Genomic DNA, 26,935 nt, shown 5'->3' with positions numbered 1-26,935 from the left:
TGCAGTGATTGGCAATTCATAACACTGGCCCTATTTCAGCTGCCTGCCAGCTCCTAGCATATGTCATTGGAGGGTTTTAGAATCCTCTCTGTCTTTTGTTATGCAGATCAAGCTTCTGAGCTCCAGGAGGCATTGTGGCCTAGGCCTGTAATGTCATGCATATAGCCTGGCTTCAGCCTACAATGCCTACATACATAACAGATCACACCTTATTCCTTTGATTCTGAGAACTATCTGTTCCTATTCTCTGTGCCCTATTCTTTAGCCAGTTACTGTTAGGACCCATCCTCTTATCCCACATCTGCTAAGTTTTTTCAGGAGTCTTTGATGAGATGTTTCTAGAAGTCCAAATATACAATGTCTATTGGATTGCACCTATCAACATGCTGTGAGAGTTTCAATCAACTTGTTGCTGTTGTTGTTTAGTGGTTTAGTCATGTCCGACTCTTCGTGACCCATGGAGAAATTTACCTTTGCAAAAAAAACATTTTATTTCTCCTTCAGCAAGACTTATTATTCTGATGCTCAAATTTAAGGAAATTTTGCCTTTAAAATCCATACCAGAGTCCTTAAGCAGCAAGATCTTAGTGGGCCAAGTGAAGTTATAAAAATTAGGATTGTACTCACTCACCTCAATCAGAGGTTAGCAAACACTGAAAATACACAAGACTTCCTGTGTATAATTCAACTGTACCTTACTGATATTTTCAAAACCGTCTATTGAGAAAACGTATTCCCTTTCCTGACTCTCCTCCTTCCCACTTAAGTTTTTGGTTTTTTCCCTTAATCCAGTTCCTTGATTTTTATTTCTTCTTGGCAATTTTTCTTTATTGCAATTAAGTAGCAGCATTACCTGCACCACACAGATCAGCAGAATCCTGCACCATAAACATATCAGTAGATGAGTTGCTATGCAGAATGCCTGGTAAAACTGTTTACATTTATTGCCCAAAGGGAGTAACAGAAATAGCAGCTGTCTTTTCTACATCAGATTCTCAGTTCACAAAGGGAAAATAATGTTTACATACATTTCAAAGATTGCTGTAAGTACTGCCTTTCAAAACAAAGTTTAGAAGCTTATTATTATTATTATTATTATTATTATTAAGGTGTGGCTAAGCTGTGGTCCTCCAGATTTTGTTAGATACAAACTCTCTTAGCTCCAGGAAGCATGGCTAATAGTTAGAGATGTTAGGAGCTTTAGTCTAGCAACATCTGGGGGAAACAAAGTTTAGTCACCCCTACCAGAAAGACATTAAACAAGCTGTACAAAACGCTCTTGATAGTTAGAGGTATGTCTCAAATGAAAAATATTGCACTGTACCAGTAACAAATGTCTAACAGCATCACAAAGAAAAGAATATGAAATGCCACTTTGGGGTGAGGGAATCAAAAAATGGTGTGTGAAATGTGTGGGTGTGCGCTTGACCCTTCTTCTGCTTGCCATTTTTTATTTAAAACCATCTTCCTTTCATTTCACTCCCTATCCTACCCTGGAAGGGTTTCAAGTGCACATTGACTTTGAATATGTGCTTCCCAGTGACCACTGAATGTCAGTGATAGGCGACTAACCACCATAAGGTTAATGTTTCTTTCATATAAAAGCAAGAGTCTCAGTAAAAAACCTATTAATTAATAACCCTGTCATAAACTCCCAAATATTGTGAACCTTAAATTACGTAAGTTTGTAGAAAGTCATTTGTGTGCTTGCCTAAGTTGAGTAAGAATTTATTGTATGTGGCCAGGCAGGAAAGTTTTTGTAAACTGCCAAGGGTTTCCTCCATTTCTTTTCAAGCTGTCAATATGCCACAAATGACTAACATGAATTTGTGTGGGCAAACAGACTGAAAAAAATAATAACTAGAATTCACACATTTATTCCAATCTGTTTGCAAGGACATCCTAGCGGCCATTCTATCATCAGTTATACAGTTATGCAAAAGAGGACTGAAACCTCTTTTTTCCCCAGCTAGATTTTGTTGACTGCAGAAAACATAACATAATGTGTATTCTTTCAGAAGCTTCAGGGTGCATTTGCATGGCCCTGGGTGATCAGTATACTTACAATGTTCATTCTGAAAACACAAAAACAAACTCTACAGCACAGCAGAAAGCAGGCAAGCAATCCTGTACCACCTGTACCACCCCACTAACCACAACTGCAGTAAGCCATAGGTTGCCTTACCAGGCCACTCACATGCAATAACTTTGCTGCCTGTTTTTTAGAATGACATGACCCATTTTAGCTGTGTAAATGTGCCTTAATTTATCTCATGTCCATATTTTTTAAATATCTATAAAAATAAGTAAAAAAATATGAGCATTTTGGTTAATTTGTCTCCCAAACTCAGTATGTACAGCAGAATTCATAGCAAAATGATACATATCATGCACTCATTAAACTAGAAAACTAAACACATACACATACCTGACCATCTACGTCAAATGCCAAGCAAGCTATACCATGTGTATGAACATCTTTCATTACTGATATTGTCTGCACAGTGTACGAGTCCCAAACACAGATATACGGTTCTTTCCCAACTTGACCTGTTGCCACCAATACTCGTTCAGGATGCAAAGCAAGACTTGGAAAAAAGAAACATAGGGGAAAGTTGTTATTAAAATTTAAAACAGCTGTTCAGCGTTCTGAATGCAACAAAACTTTCTATAAAAAATAAGTACAGTTCTGATCTTTCATTCAAAGGTGCTACAGCTAATATGTCTAACCATCTTTTTCTATACCTGCGCTTTAAACAGGGCTGGCTCACCCATGAGGCCAGGTGAGGCAAACACCTCAGGCGGCATGATCCACAGGGCGGAAGATCCTGATCTCAATCTTTCTTCCCCCTTGTCCCTGATGTAGATTGTCTCTCACCCTGGCAGAGAAGGGGGTGCCATTTTGGGGTCCGCCACAGGTGCCAAATGGCTTGGGCTGGCCTTGTTTTTAAGATTAGTATTGAAGGCCCTGATTAATGGACTGTCTTTACATTTAGTTAGTTTTAGACTTTTTAAAAACACCTTTCAAACAGATTTTAACTGATGTGTTTTATTGGTCATGCTGTTGTTTTAATTATGTATCATTACTGTAGACATAAAAGTTATTTTTTATTCTAGCTGAATATAACTTACTGAATTATGTTTTAATATATTGCTGAATGTTTGTACTTGTTTTAATTTTAATATTTTGTTACTGTGTTTTTATTGTTGAGCTTTGTTCCTCTCCTTGGGTGGATATGGTCCACATGCATGCACACACGCACTCACGCACATACAGAGCAGGAAATTAGACATATTATATATCTCTCTCTTTATTGTGGTCCATAGACCCACAAAACAGTTTCAAAACACTATACAGTTAAAACAACCAAACAACAGGCGAAAGAGACCGAGGTAGTCATTTTGTTATGCTTAGAGCATGATGGTCTTTGTTTCTTGCGACCTCTAAAAGAAACTGCCACAGTGAGTGTAATATCATTTGACCTATCCTCCAGAAGGTATTTAATATGGGAGGCTTCAGATTTTCCCGGCAAATTTGACATATTTGAAGAATGGAAAAAAGAAAGAAGAGGGAACCAGGTCATTAGGCTTCAACAGCTTTATTTTTCATTTTCTTTTCTTCTTTTTCCCTGCCTTCAGTGCTAATAGTATCTAAATATAGAATAGAAAACTAATTGCAACTGGCTAAGATGACTGACTAATGAGAGAAAATTTGTGAGCAGTTAAATCCTCAGCTCAGGTGAATAATAATCTGTGTGGCTCAGCTAAGAATAAAAGAAAAAAGACCAACAGAAATGAACTAACCTCTATAATTAAAATATAAGCAGAATATATGACCTAGTTTTAAGTACTTAGGCAGATGGTCTGTTTATAGCCTTTGGGCAAGATTAATTATTTGAAGAAAAGCTGTATATTATACATAAAACAAAAAAGGTCAAGCAGTCAGAGCAAGGTAGCATAGAAATAAGCACTGGTAATATATTATCAAGGAGATGGCTTATATACTATTACACAAAAAGGGCCCATTTCCCTCTCCTTCAGTTTAAAATGTTATTTTTAACATTGCAGCTTTCTTACATTTTAGTTAAATATTTGACTGTAGCTACAAAAGGCAGTAGGGTAAGTGATTAGAATCATAGCGGCAAAGAAAAGTCCTCTTGTCCAGTTCCTCTAAGGCAAGATCCCCTGGACATAATTCCCTACAGATTAAATGCATGATAAACCACAATTTGCCACAAGCAAATAGCAGGAGAGAAGTTCAGTGAACAAGATGCAACATACTAGTGGTGTTTGAAGAAAAAATAAGACAGAATGAGTCAAGCAAGTCAACCATTGCACATTTCTGAATAAAAAAATACCCAGGGTCACTAACCATAGTGACATGAGAGGAAATTGTTTTGTGACTACTCAAATCCCCATTAGACCTTGGGTGTAATGTATGGTAATACCCACCCACTGAGACTTCCTTTAACAACACCACTTCCTTCTGCCAGGGCTGGCTCCCCATTTGGGCACAATGGTCTCAATGGGTCTACCTCCTCCCTGCTGTTGCTACTGCCTCTCCTTCTGGGCTCAAATCAGGACCACTTCCTGAAGGAAGAGGGAATAAAGCAGATACAGTGTACTGCTTCTTATCATTATTCTCACAGTGGGCTCATTTACTGAGGACAGGAAAGCATCAAGGAGAAGCAGTGTCACCACCAGACACCAAGGATTGGTAATGGGCCCTCTACTGGGGTGTGAGCCTTAGTACATACCCTATTATACCAACCCCTGATGCCAGCCCAACAGCTTATTCTCCCCTATAAAAACCCCATCTGTTACCACATTCACAATACCGCAGAAAACACAAGCTTGTAAACTCATGTTTGCCATGTTTTATTGGAAAATATATTCTCCCATCTCAGTTTCTTTACTGCAGCTGTGACAGCCCCTGATGCCCCAAAAGTGAGGAAGTGAGGAAGGACAAAGAATCTAACAAAATGCAAATTAAAGCAAGATTATTAAAGCAAGCAAACAAACAAGGCTGTGGGAGATTGTGCAGCCACCATCCCTTCTTGCCTTTCCTTCTCCAGTCCTCTTATACACCTTCCTCCTGTCCTTCTCCTACTTAGAAAATGGAACTTTAATATTGTTCAATAGCAGGCAAGGGAAGAGGAGCCAGGTGAAAAATCAGATGAGAGGTACATGAGCTGCACAATTTTCCACTGCATCATTCTGCAGGTTGTAATCTTGCACCCCTATCTGGTATATCCTCAAGAAAGAAGCACTTTTAGAGCCTTCATTAAAGGGCAAGATTCATCTAGTTAAGCTGCCTAGTGACAGCTTGGTGATCTTCCAGCTTAACTATTTCTTGGTACACAACAATGGTAATAGGGAACATGTCATTGCACACAGACATTGTCTTTGACTCATACACACACATTCATTTTCTTGCTCTATTTCTACAATCATTAAGAATCATTATTTAGAAAATAATTCTGAATGGGGCAGGGGAGCATTGTCATAAGAATCAGTGCAGTAAGGAAAACATTTTAATTTCTGATCCCATTGTCACTTTGTGGAAGAAACTGCCAGTACGGGCTAATATTCTCTATAGAAACCCAGACTATGGGACACTAGAGTATATATAACACAGGGTGGAACTCAAAATCACATTAAGAGAGACATGGAACTGCTACCACTATATGTCTCTTTCCCATCTAACATCCCATCTACTGTAGCACCACATACATTTTGCTGTGTGTCTCACCATGCCCACATCACATCACCAGCTGTTGATATTCAAGGTACAGAAGCATATCGGGTGTAATTCAACATCATACTCTTCAGCTTGCCAGATGGAACAAACCCTGATCCCCCCACCTGTTCTGTGGGCTCTCCTAACCTCCCCAGAGCCAATTTCAGGGGTGCAGGGGGGTGGCTAAGCCGCATTGTGCAAGTGGAATCCCACCCATAGCATGTTGTGTTAAACTACACGTTATTATTAGGAAAACAGGAGAGGGAAACTCATGAATTGACAGCAGCACTTTATTATTATTACACTCCTACCCTTCCAATGAATTTGCTTCACTTAGGGAAGCTTACAGCAAATAAAAACAATAAAATCCAGTAACAGGCTATTCTCTGGTAGAAAAAAATATCCCCACAACAAAAATCATACTCAAGGGAAGAAATTTGGAACTGCACACCACAAATGAGAAATGGCTATCCATTTGTTGTGCTAAAACTGATTACCAAGGAAAGTTAATAGTGTCATTAAATAGAAAGTACAGCAACTCTCAATCAAGTCATTTTATTACATCTGCAGGATCTTACCATACACAACAAACTATACATTGATGTTACCTAAGCCAAATAAAATAGATGAACAACTATTTACATTTATAATTTTTATAGGAATGAGTGTTGGAATTTCTTATATTCAGATAGCAGCAGAACACAGCTTATACATCCTAATTTCTTGACATAATTGCTTTAGTGTTTATGGCAGCGGTCCTAAATTAGGCACCTAACATTACATCCTGCTGATTTCTCAAAAACGTAAAGGTACTGTATATTACTAGGTGAATCTTGTAGAGCAGTGCAGTCCAAAATCATATTTTCCATTGTCAAATGAGGACAAAATATATTTCCACCAGATTTTCCCCATCTAAAACTTAAGATCTTTCTTTCTTTCTTTCTTTCTTTCTTTCTTTCTTATTCATTCATTCATTCCCCTCCCTTTACAGGGGGGCTTACAACAAAATCGGACAAGATAAAAACAAAAAGTAAACCCCATGAAAACACCACAACCAATTATAGAAACACATAACAATTTATTAATAACAGCAGTGCCAATCAATTTATCTAATCATGTCACTTTTCCAAAAACCTGCCAAAACAGGTGCACTTTAACCAATTGTCTAAAATTATATAGAATTGAGGCCAGGCATAGTGGAGTGCCTGTGGGAGTTCAGGTCAATGGGCAAGCCTAGCCTTAAAGGTTGCAAAAGAAAAAGAGGAAATTCAGCAGATAAAACACACACAATCCCTCTAAATCTCCTTTCCCCTTTTTCTTTTAAAGGCTCCCCCATGCCTTCGGAAACTGCCCATCAGAAATCCAGCTGCTATCTACTGGATAGTTTCCTCTTCCCCTGTGCCTCTCAAACGATTTTTTATTAATTTCCTGCAGTTTCTTCTTCACAGCTCTTTTCACTTCTATCCTCTTTGAACTTTGGTTTGAACTGGTCTTTTTAGCATGTAGAAAGCAGAATGGTACTGCTTTCAGATGAGGGCATATATTGCACTGGAAGATAAGCCAGTGTATGATGTTATTAGGTCCTGTAATTTGTTTAGTCAAGGCTATCCAGATGCTCATAAGAGCTAGTGTGAATTTTAAACTGCTTTGGTATTTTAACTTCTTGTATTGTAAATTTTTCCCTATTTTATAGATTTTCCTTTTTTGTAAACCACTTTGAGGTTTTCTATAATCAAATGGTGTATAAATTTTATGACCCTAGAGGTCCATGGACCACAGGTTAAAAAGCCCTATTGCAGTAGATAGTTCCTGGGTACCAGTCTGGGCCTGTCAATCAACATGTTCAGTTTATTTGGTGGATACTTGTGGTATATCAAATGTGCCTTTGAGGGGCCCATTTTCCTCTGATACTTGTCTGGTGTGGTCAAGGCAAGCCCAATACAGTTTGGCACCTGAGGCGAACCACAGAATGCGCCCTCCCTGCTATGCTACGCTACTAGCACATTTTGCATGTTCATACAGCACCAAGCACTCACCAGCAATGATGATGATGATAGTAATATTTTTGAATTTCTACAGCACTGAGCACTTGGTAGCAATTATAATACAGAACAAAAAACATTCACATGGTTGTACAGCACCAGGCACTCACCATCCCCCAGACAGCATGACCAATGGTCAAAGATGACAGTCCACTGAAGAGCCAGTATGGTGTAGTAGTTAGTGTGATGGATTTGGGCCCGGGAAGCCAGAATTCAAATTCCCACTCAGCCATGAAGCTTTTTCTCTCTGCCTAAGCCTACTTCACAGAAGTGTTGTGGGGATTAAATGGGGGAGGGGACCCATATTGTGGGAATGCATGGCCAAGGGAGGAGAAGGTGGTGACAAGGTGGAAGACAAAGATGCTGCCCCACTTCTGCTGCTTCGCACAGCATAGTCACTGTAGTCGCTGTATAAAGTGGTGGCAGCAGCAGAGGGGCAGTAGCATGCTGCTTTCCTATAGGCTTGCTGCTATCTAGGCACTCAGCAAATAGGTTCTCATAATAGGCTGTGAAGCCACCCAGAGAGGTGTAGCATCTGGAGGAGAAGAGAAAGAGAAGCCACTGCCTTGCTGCCGCCACTTTACACAGTTATGGCAACCCTTCTATGTAAAGCAGCAGCACGGCGGCAGCTTCCTCTTCCTCCTCGGTGCCAGTTCTTTCAGGTACCGCTTAAGGCAGCTGTCTCACCCTTAGTTATTGGTGAGCTGGCTCTCGGTGTGGTCTAATTCCACTCGTTGTGGCTCTGATTTGTTCTAGCTCTGCTTGTGGGCATGTGAGAATCAAGGAAAGGCTGTGTGAGCTGCTTGCTAGTTGCAAGATAGTTATTTTTTAATGTGTTGTACGCAGTAGGGATGGGTGAATCTGTCCATTTTAGTTCTGCTCAATTTTTCAAATCTTAAATTGAAGGGGAAAGGCGGGATATAAATAAATATAATAATAACAACAAGCAATTTAGTGCAAATTTCTCAGCACAATATGTTTGTATGAAATTCTGCAGACAAACTCCAGCTCTCTCAGGCTGAAGCGAGATGAATGCTGCATCCCATAGTCAAGATTGTCTGGACTCAACCATCCAGGGGTCCTTTACCCTTACCTTACCTCTTCCTAATATACTCCCCCCCCCCAAACAAATTCCTGTAATATAATGCTTTTTTGTACATTGTTTTCACTCATATTACCTGGATGGAGAACAACATTGCAAAATTCAGTGTGAATTTTGATTGAGGTCGTGTTTCAGTTCTTGGGTTGTTTCAGAAAGTACAAATTAGGTAGGCTCACTTTTAAATGCAAACTGAATCAGTTTCTCCTCTATCCCTAGTTCCCAATAACCACTGTGTGGTTGCACAGTAGTATGCAGAATGTGAATCTGCTGCATGGACTGGTCCAAGATCAGAGTGATGCTGGGTTGAATATTGTTGGAAGTCCCAGGGGACTTTCTCAAGACCTTCCTACCTGTGGCCTAGATAATGTCATCAATCTTAGATAGATGAGATACCTTTGTGAATAGGAGCAGAGGAAGCATTGTTCTAGAAAAGCCATGAATATGTTGGCACACTGTGGAACCAAGCAGGAAAGCATAGCAGTGCTTTTGGCTTGAAAATGCACTATATACTGTCCTTCTGATGTCCATTTACCAAGGTGATATGTTTTAACATGCCAGGCAGATTCACCAGGAACAAAGTAGTGCATGAATAGGCCTTTAGGAACATCCAGGCAGGCAAGGCGATATTCTGGAGGTTAGATTGCCACAATAAACCTTATTTTCAGGACCATTTTAACACCAGATAAATGATCAAATAATATGGCTGCAGTATCATATAAAAGTGCAAAATTTCAAACTCTGGTTTTCAAATTCTCCTATTCTGGAGTCCTAAAAAGAAATCAAGCTTAAAAATTCACAGACTAATCTTAGTAAATCTTCATAAATCATTTAGACACTGTCTGAAACCTTGTGTTGATGAAAGATAAAGCATAATTCACCTTGCTTGTTCTTGCTGAGGGATTATAAACTGAGAACAAGGATTGACATAGTTCTAAAAGTCAGGAGGACATTTATTTTGTTGTCAGATAACTGCACTGTAAAATTAATCTATTCATCCTGTGTGAATACTGTTGTGATAAAAGGAATATATCCAAATTAAAGTCTAATAATGAAATTCTAATGAAATTCACTACAAGGTTTTCTTTAACTTTTTTATATAATATAAGTAAGAAATTACCATCTCTCTCATATATATGAATTTCTTGTTAAAACTCAATTGTCAGGTTCCAATGTATGCCCTTTCACTAAATTAACTAGTACTCAGTCTATTGTGTAAAGACACATAGTAAAAATATATGAGGAATATTCCCCCATTTTTTCACAGGTTGTCCATGCCACTGTTTCATAAAACACCTAAAACAAATTAATGAATTTCAGTACATTATACTCAGGTTTTTCTTAGCCATTCATCTATATCTACCATATCATTGCCCATTTCATGCAGAAGGTAACACATTTCCAATCAATTAATACTGATGAAGGTTCACAGCATTTTCAACAGAAACAAAATGCACACAAAGATATAAGGAGGGGACTGTGTTTTATTTCAAAATTAATTTAGGTGTCCTCCCAGAAAAACTAGTGCTCCAAGCTGTGTAATGCTAGCCTGCATTTACACAGAAGTTGCAGTGCATCCAATAGGACTGACACTGCAGCCCTAAGCAGAGTATACTCAGAAGTAAGTCCCACTGAGTTAAATGGTGCTTACTTCAGGGAAAAGTGTATAGGATTCCATTGTTAATCAGCAGATTAATAGGTGTGACTCGATTTTAATAAAGAAGGGCAAATTTTAATTAGTGTGGCTGAGATTTAAAAATACTTGTTTCTTTTATCATGTGGTTCTTGTTCTGGTCTATTACTATAATCTTTAAGTATTAAAGATGGCCACTCTGAGTGGTAGCTACTGCTTTTTTATAAATTATAAGCTTGGTCACATTTTCTTCAATGTCTAAAATGAGCACGAGTACCAAAGTTTATAGTGCAATCCTATACTACTACTCTATGTACACTACTCAGAAGAAAGTCCCATGGAATTCAATGGGCCTTACTGTGACTAAACGTGGAGGACTGCAGCCTTAGTTACTATGCAGAATGAACTAGTGATGAACCTACTCATGCAACTCAGAGAATATTCAGAGGCCCTGCTTCTTTTCCTTTCATTATCTGAGGTGTAGTGGACAATTTACACAGGACTGGGGGTTTTCAGCAGGAGTGAAGAGATTACAGAACTCCCAAATTGGATTTGTCTGTCTTCTTCATTGATGGGTTTTAAGTAGCAAGTTGTCTCAACATTCTTGCACAGCCATCAGAAGATATAGCTTTATATACTTGGTGTTTCTTATTACTTGCACATTTTCAAGTTCTATGGTATTTCTTAGAGATGCAACTGAACAAATATAACTATACACAGTATTCCAAATGTGACATTGCTATGGTAAAGAGATCCTGGACAGCAGCCCTCTGTAATTCCTCACAATTTCCTTCCCCAAAGAATCACACAAAGTGCAATCTTGTCATTGTATCCTGTTAAATTTGTACATGAGCCACTGGCAGGCATATTGTGAAAGTTACAACGACCATGAAGTCCAGCTTGATGACACAGGTTGTAGCCTGCTCCATGAGAGAGAAGGCAAGCGTACTAGCCAAACCAACCCCTCCATCTTGTTAACTGTATTGCTTCTATTTTTCTATGTCTGCCTTTCTTCAACCTTCTGGGCTATCTGGCCCAACCATGGGTGGTAGTCCATCAGCTTAGTCAGCTGGGACAAAGAAACACAGAACTCCCAAATCCCAAGAGACAGTAGACTGGTGTGTGCGCACCTCCTGCATATTCTTTACCCAGGAATTTGCAAGTGAGCAGCGATCCTCTTCTGCAAGTAGAAAATATGACAGGAGGGGTCAGGTTTGGGATCCCTCCCCAAAGACTGGTGCTTCCTTAGGGCCAAAACTTGTCTTTCTGTGCAACTCTGTGCATGTCTACTCAGAAATGATCCCCAATAAGTTCAGTGTGACTTACTCCTGTGTAAAAGTGAGGATAGGAGTTGGGTCTTTATTTTCCTTCTTCCTCTATGTTGAATTTTAGATTGTAGACTCCTTAGGGCAGAGACCTGTATTCTTGTGCAAATATCTACATGACTACTTGGAGGAAATCATCACTGAGTTCAGTAGAACTTACTCCCATGTAACTGTGTACAGGATTGGAATCTCGAATTGAATCCCCTTTGTTTCCTCTGTGTTGAATTTTAGATTGTGAACATCTCAAAGAAAAGAGCTGTCTTCCTGTGCAACAAAATACATGTCTATTCAGAAGTAATCCTCACTGACTTCAATGATACCAGTCCCGTGCAAACGGGGTAGGCAGCCCCGGGCCTCAGAGGGCTAACCTGGCAAGGAGGATATCAAGGGACTGGCTGCTTTTTTTGTTTGATTTTATAACTTTATTCTAACAAGACTCCTGCCACAGGCCTCAGACAGGCTCTGCATGGGTCTGCCTGGTACTTACTCTTATGAACAAGATGCAGTATTTGATTCTCCTTTTCTTGTTTCCTCTGTTTTGAGTTTTGAATTTTAAATTGTAAGTTCCTTGTGACAGGGACCTGTATTCTTATGATTTCAACATCTATTTAAGGTTGTGAGTGTCACTGCTTGTGTAGCCAAAATGGCACCATCCATGCACAAGTGGGAGGCATCAGTAGGAACCCCAAGATACAAATACAAAAAGAATTTAGTTAAATAGCCCAAGGGGCATGCAAGAGTGGAAGACAACCATTGTGTTGCTGCTGGTGTTAAGTTTTACTACTCCGAGCTTACAAAAAAAGTCTCATTTTTAAAAATAAATAATAGGGCACAATGCAGTTATAGTTTATAACAGAAAGTGAGAGTTGCTCCCACATAAATGGGTTAAGATCTAGACTTCTGAACTGAATACCTTTCCTTTGCTGTTTTCTCTGTGTTGAATTTTAGATGAAAAGTTCCTTGGGGCGGGGACCTGTCATCTGCTGCAGATTTCTGCATGTCTGATTAGAAGTAATCCCCACTGACTTAGTCCCATGTAAGTGGCTATAGGACTAGAATCCTAAATAGAAGCCCCTTATTTTGCTGTTTCCTCCATGTGAAGTATTTATTTTAATTCCCTTGGGACAGATTTATTAAACTGATCCCACTAGCTGAAGCCCACACAAGGACTTCTTCAGCTACTGCAACAGAACAATCTCCTTAGTGTCACACTGCACTGAATTCCTCCTCGTGTGTGTAAAAATTAGGGTAACCAGCAAAGTGTAGGGCTGTGCTTTCAACAACTAGACCTAAACCAATGCTAACAAAATAGTCAGTTCCTCTCTAAAATTTCTCTTGGTAAACATACGAACTGGAGACCAAGAATTTGCCAGGGAGGAGGTGAGCAGTGAAAGGAGCCTGTTACCAGGATGGGTGAGAAAGGAGTGCAAGGACTGGAAAAGCATCAGCAAGAGTCACTTAGCATTGGGCATGGTTTTGTTTTCTAGCCACTCTTGCCTCATGAATCTGTAGTTGGATGAGCAGTTTTGGTTGAACACTAAAACTAACCATGATTAACCCAAGACTGCAGGTTCAGATGTAACAATAAACCATGGTTACCATTCATAAGCCAACTTCAAATCATGGCTTCATACAGAGATTTGTTGGGTTAATTATCATTAACTTGCCAGAACAGGCTCACATGTACAAACAAACTACATTTGAACTAAACAATCCATGTCTTATTTATAAACATGGCCAATAACAGTAATTGTCAACTGCACTCCACTGTCCAACATAAAAACATGTACTAGGGCATGCATGATGTGTCAACAAGAGGATGAAATTAAGGTGGATAGTACCTACCTCCATCTACCAGCTTCTTATGCTGCTCTTTGGAGGGAAAGAGAAATAAATAACAGTGTACTCCTCCAGTTCCTTATAACTTAAACATAAAACCTTTAGCATAGCAGCATGACATAATGCTCCAACAAATAAAGATTTCTACTTCCTTCAATTTCAGTGCTTCACTTTTTTCCTTATGCATTGGTAGTCACACACTTTTATGGAAGAAAATAAAGGATTATACACTTGTTTCTATTGTGGGGTGGTTAAACCTGCACTATACATCTGACATTTAAAGTGTTAAAGACTAACAGATCATGCCATTGGACTAGTGCTTTGAAGGTCTGGGGTCAGTGTTTCTAATCTTTATACAAAAAGCAAGTTTGGAATGGAGGAACCAAGCCTAGAGTGTGGGAAACTATGTACTTTGGAAATGAATTTGCTGTGGATCTAGATCAGGGGGTGGTTAATTAATGGCCCTCCAGATGTTGCTGGACAGCAACTCCCATAATCCCTGACCATTGGCCATATTAGCTGGGGCTAATGGGAGGTAGAGTCAAACAACTACAGGAGGGCCACAGATTAGCCATCCCTGCTCTAGATCATCCTCAAAGTGTGAGTTGGTCCTCTTAAAGTGGGTATGGGAAGTTGAAAGAGAAGTAGAAAGGCTAGCAAGGGAAGCACACAGTGGCTGCTGGAGGCAAATCAAGTCAGGCCAAAGCAGTCACAAACAAGACCTTAGAGAGCTCCACAGGGGCCCTGCTGGCTGAAGTGTCCTGCTACTAAGGCATATATAGGAAGATGTTGTTTTTGCTGGAGCTAGCCACCTGAAGTCTTCTAAAGGCTAATAAGATCTGAAGTGCAATTGGTTGGCAAGGTGGTTAAATGACATTTGTCCTATTTTGCAGACTTTGATTTTGTGAGGCTGAGGATGATAGAGGTACTGCAGGGGACTCATCATATGAGTTGTGGTGGTTCTGGTAGTTCTTCTGTCAGGGAAACAGCCTGAACCTTGTCCTTATCTGAGTCTTCTGCTGCACACTGCAAGTTCCTCAGGTTGAAAGTCATGACAAATAAACTCTTCCTTGACCCTTCCCACCTAAATGCTTACAACTGCCTTTTTTGTAGCTCTCACCATCAAAGGAATGGTAGCTAAAATATATTCTCTCAACTACAAAACATTGCACCTGACAATAGATATTATCCTTTTAAATTTTTAATAAAGATTGCAGCAAATTTGAGATTTTAAGTGTAGGTTCAGAGTTTCAAACAAGTCAGTTATGCAAAAAGTATCTACAGGTTTGTGCCCTTCAGCACTATGACTATCAGTGTTATTACAATGTAATTCTATCCATCTTCTCTCAGGAGTATACTCCAGTGATTTCTACATAACTGTGCATAGAATCACACATATTACAGATATTGTAGCCTATTGTTGTATATAAAGACACAGCCCATAAGCCAATGCTTTTACTAAGCCTCATTGTAAACATGTATTGTTTCTAGAGCATGACATTTCAGATATCCAAATGCAAGCTACAACTTTTCAAGCCCATGCAGTACTATAAGCAGAAAGACAAAGAAAGAAAAGAGCCCACAATGCCTTCTAGACTTTACACATTAGGCATGATATGGGGTGGTACTTCATATCCAAAACAAATACTAATAATGCCTCCTTGTGTAAATAATTTAGTTTTCACTCCACCAGCATAGCTAGCATTTTCTTACAGTACAAAGAGCTCTTCATAAACATAAAAAAAATTCTTTATAAGTTTAAAATTAATTTAAACTTGATCCTGCACAAGCTTCTCAGTCACCAGAAAGGAGGCAACCAGGTTCAGGGCTGGCTTTTTCAGTAGTTGCTGCACCACTGCTTCCTTTAAAGTTGCAGAACCTCCTACCCATGTGAAGATGTGTTCACCACACTCTGGATCCACCTAATCAATCCCCCAGCTTGATTTTACTAGGGGTCAGGAGGGCACAAAGTTGGGCACATTCTTGCTAGCACTCCGTTGATGTCATCATAAACTGAAATTGATCCCATAAATTGGAAAAGACAAAGCATTTGACACCTCTGCTGGAACTGGAACCATAACCATAGTATCTAAATTACAAAGTAGGTGCAATTATGCTCTCTAATCAGTGCTCAGTCAGCTTCAGAGTGAGATCTAAACCACTGGCACTCTAGCCATCATCCAGCCTGTTTCATCACTCATAGTGTCCTAGAATATCAGTACCTGCAGCACTGCACAGAATGCTCAGGATGCCCTCTGCATCTCACCATTCAACAATGAAACAAGAGCCTCTCCCCAAGTCCCCACAAGTATTCAGGAATCCATCAGGATCCATAAGTCTCTGGAGGCAGGCCATCATAACTGGTCCCATCACTGCAGAGCAGGATAGCTGCCTTCAGTCCAAAATTCATCAGAAAGTTGTCTAACCATGATAAATGAGTCACAGATGCTACCCCAATTCCTGACTCGTCACACCTGTCACCACCTGGAGTAATGACCAAGGGTAATCCTGCTCTGTACATGGGTCCTATAACAACCTAAGACAGACCCATGGTTGCCATGGAGGCCATGCTACTTTGTGCTGGTCCAATGACAGCCTTGGCATGGGTATTAAAGTCACCCAGTATTATGGTTTGAGATTCCTCTAACGCCATGCTTGAGACTACCTCAGCCAGCTCTGTCAGGGAAGCTATTGGTCAACACAATACAACAACAGCATCCCTAATCTAAGACTCAATGTATGATACAGACCCTCTAGAACACGCATAGGCAAACTCGGCCCTCCAAATGTTTTGAGACTACAATTCCCATCATCCCTGACCACTGGTCCTCGATGATGGGAGATTTAGTCCCAAAACATCTGGAGGGCTGAGTTTGCCTATGCCTGCTCTAGACCCCCGCCACGGTAGAGAGGTTTCCTGGTAAGGGAGAATGAACTCTGGTAACTCCACCTTCCTGGCTCTCTAAGCCAGCTTGGTGCTGCATTGAGTCCTCAGTGGGGCACAGCCATGAACGATCTGGCACACCCATCTCCCCCAACCAAGTCTCAGTAATGAATGCCAAGTCAGCACACGCCACCATGATTAAAATACCAACCCGGTGTTTAAGAACTGTTCAGAAATTTAACATTCAAGGAAAAAATATGAGACCACTGGAAGTTCAGAATTCAACAGGAAGCAATGCCTTTTTCGTATTAGGGATCCACAACTGCCATTTGTTGTGTATATAATATACAATTTCAAGAGAAAAATAACAAATTACTGTGGGAAATTCCATTGTCACCAGTCTAAAATAAATAAAATGTTTAAGCAAACCAAAGCAAAACTGCTTCAAAATTTAGATTTAGTCTCATCAATTGCCACCCCTAAGACTAAACAGATTCCAAAACTGATACTTCTAAAAATTGTTTGGCAATTCTACCAACTATGAGCACCAATACTAAATGTGTAAAACTGTGATTTCTAACAGCCGAACACAAATAAAGAAATATTTAAAGCTGCAGAAGTGGGTCACACGTTATATAATTTACCAACAGTAAATATTTATAAATGTATTGACTTTAATAAATAAGAGAGATTTAAGAAAATCAGCTACCTAGAGGTGAGATGTGGGTATATTGTGCTGCAGTACTAGGTTTTGATTTTGCTTTTGGCAAACTGGACAAATATAAACTGGATTTACACAGTGTACTTTGCGGAAATGGAGCAAAATGTATACATGTCAGAATTCAAGCCTGTGTTTTAGGGATAGAGTACACACTACTCCTCACTCACATAAGCCAGTCAGAAAAGATACTTGAAGACCTTACAATGCTGCAGAAAGATTTTAAGCTTGGACTATTGTAAACTCCCAAGGAGAGGTAGTTTCATAATGAAGGGTGCAAACAGCAGCCTGAGAACACCTCTCTATGTGCCTTTGGCTGAGTGAAACAGGCAGGTTAGTGTTGGTAAGAGGGCACCCTTAGTTGATCTCAGCAATCGCAACAGTACAGATCTCAGATAACAGATGTGTTTGTGAGAAAGACAGAGTGGGGGCTGGGATATGAATACAGGAAATCCTATCTGTATTTATAAGGTAAAAATGTTGATTTATGGGGTTTTCTGGAAGCAAGAAAGAGAAGGAAAGAAGGAAGATCGATACCCAGGCATCAGCCTAACAAACTTTTCCGTTACTCCCGAGAGCAGAAGGAGATAACCGCCTATTAACAACTGCCCTTGACAACTAGAGAGAAGATTGTTTCCCGGGCATTTACTATTATCCAGATCACGAAAGAGAGTGAAACTGCAGTGAACGCGGAAGAAGAGCTGGTCGGCCCCTAGGATAGTAAATAAATAATAATAAACAGACACACACACACACCCTCCTTGAATAGGGAAGAGAGATAATATTGCATAGGGAGGGGAGTGGGGGTGGGGGGAAATCCCAGATTAATACGGCGCTTCTGTAGACTGGGATCAAACGAGGACCCTGATGCCCTAAGGAGGGCGCCTGCCTGTCGCTGCTGTTTTTCGCAAGGCGGGAGGAAAGGCAGCGCTTGTCTGTGTCGATCGAGCGCGTTCTCCTCCTCTGTCAAGTCTTCCTGCAGAGACGGCGCTTAAAGGAGACCTGGGAATGGAAACGAGGGAGGGAGAGGGGGAGAGAAGGAAGGAAGGAAAGGGCTTCCCGGCGGGGTTGGGTGGTGTCCCCTCCCCCCTACCTGATGATGTCGTCCTGATGCCCCAGGTAAAATTTCTGCCGGTGCTCCCGGGGGCTGTAGACCACCCCGACCCCCGCCACGAAATAGACGATCTCCTTGGCGGCCGTGTAGTAAAGGTTGTTGCGGCACTGGTGGCCCCGGTAGCCGTAAACCCACTCCAGCCTCAGGTGGCAGTTCGGGGGGCTCCGGTCAGCCATGGCCCGCCTTCCCCTTCCCGCCTGGAGGTCGGGGTCCTTCCTGCCGGAGCCCCGGAGCGGGGTGGGTGGGTAGGTAGGTGGGGGTGAGGGTGGAAAGAAAGGGTCCCCTCAAGCCCAGGGATCGGTGTCTTCCCCTCGCTCAGTCCCTGGCCGCCGGCATGGAGCCTTCCCGAACAGCCGCCAGTCCGTCCGTCCTCCTCACAGAAGGCGTCGCGGGACGCGCTGGGCTCGCCTCAGCCTGGCAGCGCTGCTGCTGTTGCCGCCGCCGCCGCCGCCGCCGTTCCTGCTAGACATGGCTGCGCGGCGGCTCGGCCTCGGCTCCTCCACTACCATCCACCTGCTGGGCCTGGAGGTCACCCCCTCGCAGCGGCTGAAAACTCCAGCCCGAGCCCGGCGACGGACCCCGAGCCCCTTCCGCGCCTCAGCAGCCCGGGCGCTCGGCGCTCCGACTTCTGCCTCCGTCGGCTCGAGATCCGCCTCACGCGACGTCAATCCTCAGCCGCCGCCGCCGCCACCACACACACTTTCCCTGTACTCTGCGCATGCGCAGTCTGTCACCCTTCTTGCCGTCGTCGTCGTCCTCTCCTCATGGCGCCCTTTCCATGAGCTGGAAGATGTCCCTTTCCCTTTAACCCCCCCCCTCCAGCTTTCCCCGCCCTTGAAAGTGGACTTTCAAGGCGTAATGGCCGTCCTTGTCCTCGCGGCTTCCTCGCGCCACCTGAGGAGAAAAGGACGGGGAGGCAGCGTGGGGGAGGGGAAGCAGCCCGGAGGAGGCTACCTGAGGGGAAAGGGGAGGCGGCTATGGGTCAAAATGTTAAGTCAGAGAGACCAAACGACGCTATTATTATTATTATTATTATTATTATTATTATTATTATTATTATTAATGAAATGCCCCCATCTGACTGGGCTGCCCCAGCCACTCTGGGCTGCTGCCACAAAAATATAGAAACACAATAAAACATCGAACATTTAAAAGCTTCCCTTCAAGACTTCAAACACGACCTTCACCGCATGAGGAATGCAGCTGTCCCTCCTTCCCTGACCGAATAGTTTTCCTTGCTTAGTTATCTTACTCGAGACCTTATAAAACCGTCTCTTGTCGTTTAATTCAGTTGCCGGCTGGTGTGGTTCGGAAACCTTCTGCTCCGTTTCACCTCAGAGCCAGATTCAGATGGAAACATGCCGCCAAACTACATTTCGCCTTCTGTACTGTAAACCGAGTGCATGTGGACGTTCATTAGTATATCTTTTCAAAGCATGGTTTTTTTTTTTTTGGTTTTTTTTTAAATCGACACATCGAAACTCAAACAGGTCAAAAACACAGAGAGATATCTGGAGTGAACAGCCTTAATTCTGTTCAACTATTTCTCTTCTCGGCATTCGTTGCAGCGCAATTCGCATGAACGCGGCGTGATTCTGTATAACTCTCCATGGTGCTGAATTTATCCACAAACGGTTGTTAGCCTGACAAGTAGCCATTGGCTTCGTTTTGTAACGTTTTAAAAGGGCCAGAAAGATGGTGTATTGCAGTTAAATAAATAAGTAAATTACCTACTCAGAGCCTTAGATTCTGTTCAGGTGCAATTTTTGGCAATTTTGGGGAGGCATGAGGTACTGGAGCACATTCCAAGCTACATTAAAATGTTGGATTTCTCCATTGATTGATATGGGTGACCCTCAATTCTGTCTCTGGCAACGTTTAAAAGCAGCTTCTCAGTATAAACCAGGAAATGACATTTCCAGGCAAGGATTAATTACTTCTACCCTTTATCAATTTGCATCTGTCCTCCTGCCATAGCTACTCCCCACCCAGTTACCAGGCTCCTGCCTTCCCTAGTCTCTCATTATTATGCATAATATGGGGCTACTCAGTCTGCTGATACTTCTGTCTTGTGCATGGGTAATGCTGTTTTGGCAGCATAAACAGGATCACTGGAAAACTTAGTGTTGATATTATTACAATTGGTTTCAGTATGGAGATGGGAGAAGCAGCAGTATAGGGTCTGAACATGAAGAGCTTTATAGGCCAGAAATCAGTCTATGCTGATAGCCAATTGGAAAGGAAACTGGGCTGCTAGTATTATCTGCTCTCTGTGGTCCACTCTCAGAAAGCAGACTACCACATTCTGCACCAGCTTAGTTACCAAATAGCCACAAAGAAGCACCTTGTGTCTCACCTCATGGTTACAGAGATGTAACTGTTGCAAAGTCCAACACCCAAAAACTTAGCAATTTACGGTACTACTTTGCTGGATGCCATCAAAACCTGGCTCTCCAATCTTAACAATAGATTCAGGAGCACTCCAGTGTGGTGTAGTAGTTAAGAGCGGTAGTCACGTAATCTGGGAAATCGGGTTCATGTCTCCGCTCCTCCACATGCAGCTGCTGGGTGACCTTGGGCCAGTCACACTTCTTTGAAGTCTCTCAGCCCCACTCACCTCACAGAGTGTTTGTTGTGGGGGAGGAAGGGAAAGGAGAATGTTAGCCGCTTTGAGACTCCTGAAGGGGAGTGAAAGGCGGGATATCAAATCCAAACTCTTCTTCTTCTCTTCTTCATTGGTCAGCTTGCTCCTTCGAAGTAACGTGACAGAATACCGTATTTTTCGCCCTATAGGACGCACCTTTTCCCCTCCAAAAATGAAGGGGAAATCTGGGTGCGTCCTATGGGGCGAATGCAGGCTTTTGCTGAAGCTTGGAGAGCGAGAGGGGTCGGTGCACACTGACCCCTCTCGCTCTCCAGGCTTCAGGAACACATCCGCAGCCTAGGCAGCCCTAAGGGAGGTCCGGCAGGGATGTCTAGGCTGCGGATAGCAGCCTGATGCCCAGCGCGAGGGGCGCCCTGAAGCAGAGTGCCCCCCGCGCCAGGCAGACATCCGCAGCGTGGGGAGCCTTGCAGGAGTTCCCCGCAAGGCTCCCCATGCTGCGGATAGCAGCCTGCCGCCCGGCGGGCGGGGCGACCTGAAGCAGAGCGCGTCCCGCACCGGGCAGACATCCGCAGCATGGGGAGCCTTGCAGGAGTTCCCCGCAAGGCTCCCCATGCTGTGGATAGCAGCCTGCCGCCCAGCGCGAGGGGCGCCCTGAAGCAGAGCGCCCCCGCGCCAGGCAGACATCCGCCGCGTGGGGAGCCTTGCAGGAGTTCCCCGCAAGGCTCCCCACGCTGCGGATAGCAGCCTGCTGCCCAGCGCGAGGGGCGCCCTGAAGCAGAGCGCCCCCGCGCGGGGCAGACATCGGCCAGCCCCACAAGCTCGGGGGACAGCAGGGAGGCGCAGCGCCGCCATCCCGCTGTTCCTCGACCTGGTTCTATTTCCCCGACCTGCTTTTGGGGGGGGGGAAATAAAGGGAATTTTTTTCCCCTTTATTTCCCCCCCAAAAAACTAGGTGTGTCCTATGGGATGGAGCATCCTATGGGACGAAAAATATGGTACTTGCCTATGTTCTGCTTCCATCAAAAACATTGGCACAAATTAACTTGGAGTGATTCTTATTTAGTGATTCACTGTATATTTACTTCTCACAGCTACTGTGTACGCTACTAGTTTTGCTTGTTGTATGTTGCAGAGCACACTTTCTCAAGCAGCAGCTGGTAAAGATTTTGCCTTTTAAAACTCTTCCCTAATTGAGTTATGTTGGCAATTTGCATATGCATTTTCCAAGATCATTATAAAAAACTATATTTGTTTAAGGAACATTGCTGGATTCCTTTAAACTGAGAAAAATAGGCTAAAATTGAATGAATTGAAACTGAAGATCCTGACAAAGTCAATAGGAATGTTATAATTTACATTGGTTGATAAAATCAGTTATGAACTCTTAAAATTGAAAAAGATTTACAACAGAGTTTAGAATTTTGGTATCCATGATAGTGATCAGAATATGATGGTGATAATGATTATTTACCTGACCTTCTCCCTAAGGTCCCAGCATAGGTTACTACATTAAAACACAATATTATAAACAGTTTTTTTTAAAATAGATATTTATTAAGAATTTTCCATTTTAAAAAGCCAAAAAGAAAAAACAAAAAGAAAAATTAAAAACATATACAGTTTACAGTCCTTATTTTCTATAACATATTTCCCTGACTTCCCCGCACCTCCCCTTCTTATATTCCAATTCAAATTGTAAATTCAACAAGTTCTTATCCCCAATTTTTAACCTTTTTATATATAATTCATTTAAAAAACCCGATTTTACCTTATAGACATCAAAATTTATACATCAGTACTCATTCTTAAATCCTTTTTTCTAAAGTCGACCCCAATTCCCTTCCACGAGTTCCCCACTTTTCATACTGATAACAAAACAGAATAAAAAGAGAAAAACAAATTATAATTATACACCCTTTGGATCCCCAAACCCCACCCCATCCCCTTTCCCGGTTTTAATCCCCCAAATGTCCATCAGTCTTAATCTGCTATCAGCCTGGAGATCTCACCTCCGAGGCTCTTAACTGTCTCTCAGTTCCTCTCTGCCGGTTTTTTTGGTAGTCCTTAATATTAAACACCAAGTCTCGGAGATGCTCTGGCCCGATGGGGACATTGTTTCCTCCAGCCAGACCACCATACTTAAAAGTGGAGCCCAAATCTTGTTTCTTGCTCTTTTCATGTCCAAATGTCCCCAAAGCTCCAGCTTTCACCTTAATCAAATTTGTAATCCTTAGATCTTCAGATCTCCACATAGGGAGATCTCTCCATTCTTCAATCTCCAATTTGAACCAGATTTCCATCATCAAGTTCTTGTTTTCCTTTGTAACCATCATGTCAGGACTCTGGCTCTCCTTTGTCATCTGCAACACCACATCTCCTCCTTCCCTTTCCTCAAAAACAACATGTGTCTCTTTCTCCACACTCTCAAAGTTCTCAAATTTCTCCTCTTGTCCAACTGCATGAACTTCCCGGATCAAATCCTTATCAAATTCAATGCACTTATTTACTGTTAAGTCCAGGGTTGCAACGTTGGTAGCCAAAACATCAATTTGGCCTTGTAACTTTCCCAAGAGAAAGAAAATTCTGTCCAATTTAGCTTGAGTTTTCCCTCCTTCAGCCATTCTTGTAATGTCCCAAAACCCCCTCTAGAGGGATTTTGGTTACTTAGTATTCCTTCCAGTTCAAATCCAAAGATCAAGTTAGTTTGTATCAGTTCTTCCTTATTTTCAACAAAGTATAACTAAATTGTAACGAATATAACCAGCAGAGACAATAGGAAACAAAGTTCGCTTTTTCCGTCTTGACAGCTAATTTGACAGCTGTCAAGCTCTTCGATATCTCTCCAACAGGCTCTCTCGCAGATCACTCCCGGGTCCGGGGGGGTGGCACTTCAGCTCCGAAAATTAGCTCTTATCCTCCAGTAAAAATTACTTAAACTGCCAAATCGTGAAATTAATATCCTTTGCCCAATAAGAAGGAAAAATTCCTCTCGACCTTAGTTAGTTAGTCCTTGCTTTAGATTATTTATAGGACGGGGAGACGGACTTCCTGTTTACACCTTCCCCGATCGTGCCTAATTCAAAAAAAGATTTTTCTTTAGAGATCCAATTTCCGTACTACTCACGGGTTGCTGCTTTAAGATCCAATTGTTCACAAGAAGAAGTCAGCGCTCTCCGACCATGGCATGCGGCTTCACTCCGTAGGAGAAGCAGTCGACTCTCAGCACCGCGCCACTCACCCCGTCCCCCATTCCGAAGCCTTTAAAAAGGCTCCTTCACGGGTCGGAGGGGCGCAAATGGTGCCCGCCGAGTCACCAGGTTCACAGGCTTCATCGCCTGTGATTTTTAAGGGTCCCCGCGTTGCCGCAGCAGCAAGACCCAGATCCTACAGAGCCAATTCCCTCCGGAGCTGGGAGGGAATCCGCCATTAGCCGATGGCGCTAACCCGGAAGTCTCCACACTATTATAAACAGTTTGAAACAACTTACAATCACAAAAATAAAGTGGATCCTAAAATATGTACCTCAGATGTCAAAAACCAGAGTAAAGAAGTGCAATGAGACAACATATGTGATGGAGCACATATTAGATCTGATGTTTTATGCTTACGTGGAAACAGAGGCTCTGACTATATTGTGTTGTGTTGAGGCACTGCTCTGTTAGCTGAAGCATTGATCTGTGAAGTCGCATATCCACTTCTCTATGGTGCCACTGGAATGGAGTACCATTAATAGCTATTAATATTACCAATTAATACAGAAAAGTTGTAATGAATATAATAATATATATATTTTCATAAGGCAAGCCATCTTGTGTATATCATACCCCTAAAGGCAACCTATTAACAGAGTTATTATGAAAGATATATAAACTCTGTATTTCCACAGTCCACTGAAAATTAAGTTCTAAATTATAAACATGATTACAACATCCTTTGCCTAAATATTTATTTATAACACCTGCTACTAATATCTAGCAGTGACAAGAATCACCCAGCACTTTTCACATTTACCCATACAGCACACTTCAAACCACTAGGTGCACTAGATGCAAAAAGAATTTTGCCATATACATGTAGCATCCTTTTCATAATGCACAGTATGCTTTTTTTTAAAAAAAGTGGATATAATCCATGTACAGTGGTACCTCGGGTTAAGAACTTAATTCGTTCTGGAGGTCTGTTCTTAACCTGAAACTGTTCTTAACCTGAAGCACCATTTTAGCTAATGGAGCCTCCTGCTGCTGCTACACCGCCGGAGCATGATTTCTGTTCTCATCCTGAAGCAAAGTTCTTAACCCGAGGTAATATTTCTGGGTTAGCGAAGTCTGTAACCTGAAGCATATGTAACCCGAGGTACCACTGTAGTTGAAATAGATACTCTGTATTGAGCACCACTAACTTATACTGAACACAGTGTACAGTACTGTATATGAAAGCCTCGATGGCATAAATGAAACACACAAAAATAGGCTGATTAAATTGCTTCATTTTCCTACAAATGTTCTTTCACTGAAAATTTGATTTCTGTGTCTCAGCTTGATTTGATTTTGAACTGACAACAGAACTAAATATAGAACTCTTTAAAATTCTAGTTCTGTGACTGCAATTGCAGAACTGGTTATCTTATGATGTGATCTAAAATGACATAAAGCAATACTTTATATGCATTTAAACTGCATCTGCAGTGTTTTCCAGTATGTTTTTAATATCTTTTTTTATAATTAGTGCAGGCTAATATTTTCATTTTTAAATGTTTGTTTGATGCATATATATGCACTACACCAGTATCTTATACTTTATAGAACATGACTGTAAAACAGCTTTACTGGACAACCAACTTGAGATGCAAACCTATCAAGAAATACTATGGAGCGAACACAATGTGTAGTACTAAAGAATTAAAGAGAGAGGGCACAATCTACTGGATCTATGTCTTGGGCAAAAATCATTGCAACAAGGAGTAAAAAAATTCTGAAACGGGGTTTGTTCACCTGCAGTTCTATATGTATAGTGCAACATTTTGAATAACAATTTTCAAAAGGCATATAAAACAAGCCTAATTTTTTTAAAAAACCAATGTGCATATCTGGGGCTATAATAAATAAATAATCTGATCTTGGATAAGATGGCCTGTTTCAAGAGGTGGCAAAAAGACATATCAAAATTTGTCTGGCAGGGCAAAAAGCCCAGAATAAACTTCAAGATCTTAACTGATGCAAAAGACAGAGGGGGTTTTGCCCTGCCGGACTTGAGACTTTATTATGAATCGGCAGCTTTTTGCTGGCTGAAACAATGGCTACTTCTTGAGAATACAGACATTTTGGACCTGGAAGGGTATGACAATAGATTTGGTTGGCATGCATACATATGGTATGACAAGGTAAAATTGCATAAAGGCTTTAAAAACCATATTGTTAGGAAAGCACTGTATAATGTCTGGATAAGATATAAGGATTTACTGGAAAGTAAAACTCCCAGGTGGTTATCACCAATGGAGGCTAATGAGTCAAAGAAACTAAATATGGAGTCCAAATGGCCAAAGTATTGTGAAATTTTAGAACAAGATGGTGAAAGAGTTAAATTGCAGAGTTTTGACAAATTAAAGTCTAAGGTACGAGATTGGTTCCACTACCGTCAGATAAACGAGGTATTTAAACAGGACAGGAAAATAGGTTTCCAGATGGAGAGGTCGAAAATAGAAACAGAATTGTTAGAACCCAGTACTAAGAACTTGTCGAGAATGTACAATTTGCTGCTGAAGTGGAATACACAAGACGAAACAGTAAAATCAGCTATGATCAAATGGGCACAAGACATAGGTCATGACATAATGTTTGATGATTGGGAACAGTTATGGAATACAGGTATTAAGTTCACAGCTTGTAATGCATTGAGAGAGAATATAATGAAAATGATCTATAGGTGGTACATGACCC

General features: G+C 41.6%; 1 protein-coding gene across 13 annotated transcripts in view; it reads right to left on the bottom strand.

Moving 5' to 3' along the window:
• EML5 (EMAP like 5) overlaps window positions 1-20,840 on the bottom strand; it is a 99,602-nt gene extending 78,762 nt beyond the window's left edge. For 5 of the 13 annotated variants that reach the window (XM_083500662.1, XM_083500670.1, XM_083500661.1 and 2 more), the window contains exons 1-2: window positions 18,374-20,839; window positions 2,429-2,588 (exon numbers count right to left, since the gene is read on the bottom strand). In XM_083500662.1, the coding sequence (XP_083356788.1) occupies window positions 2,429-2,588; window positions 18,374-18,570 (357 nt within the window). In that variant the 5' untranslated portion in view covers window positions 18,571-20,839. Of the gene's footprint in view, window positions 1-2,428; window positions 2,589-18,373 lie in introns of all 13 variants that reach the window. The other 8 variants (XM_083500657.1, XM_083500658.1, XM_083500659.1 and 5 more) reach the window with 3 other exon arrangements.
• Between the last annotated feature and the right edge of the window lie 6,095 nt (window positions 20,841-26,935).

This window comes from Podarcis liolepis (genome assembly GCF_965112155.1).
Source record: "Podarcis liolepis genome assembly, chromosome: 1".
In the NCBI taxonomy this organism is placed as follows: domain Eukaryota; kingdom Metazoa; phylum Chordata; class Lepidosauria; order Squamata; family Lacertidae; genus Podarcis; species Podarcis liolepis.
This window is presented reverse-complemented; position numbering and strand designations above follow the sequence as displayed.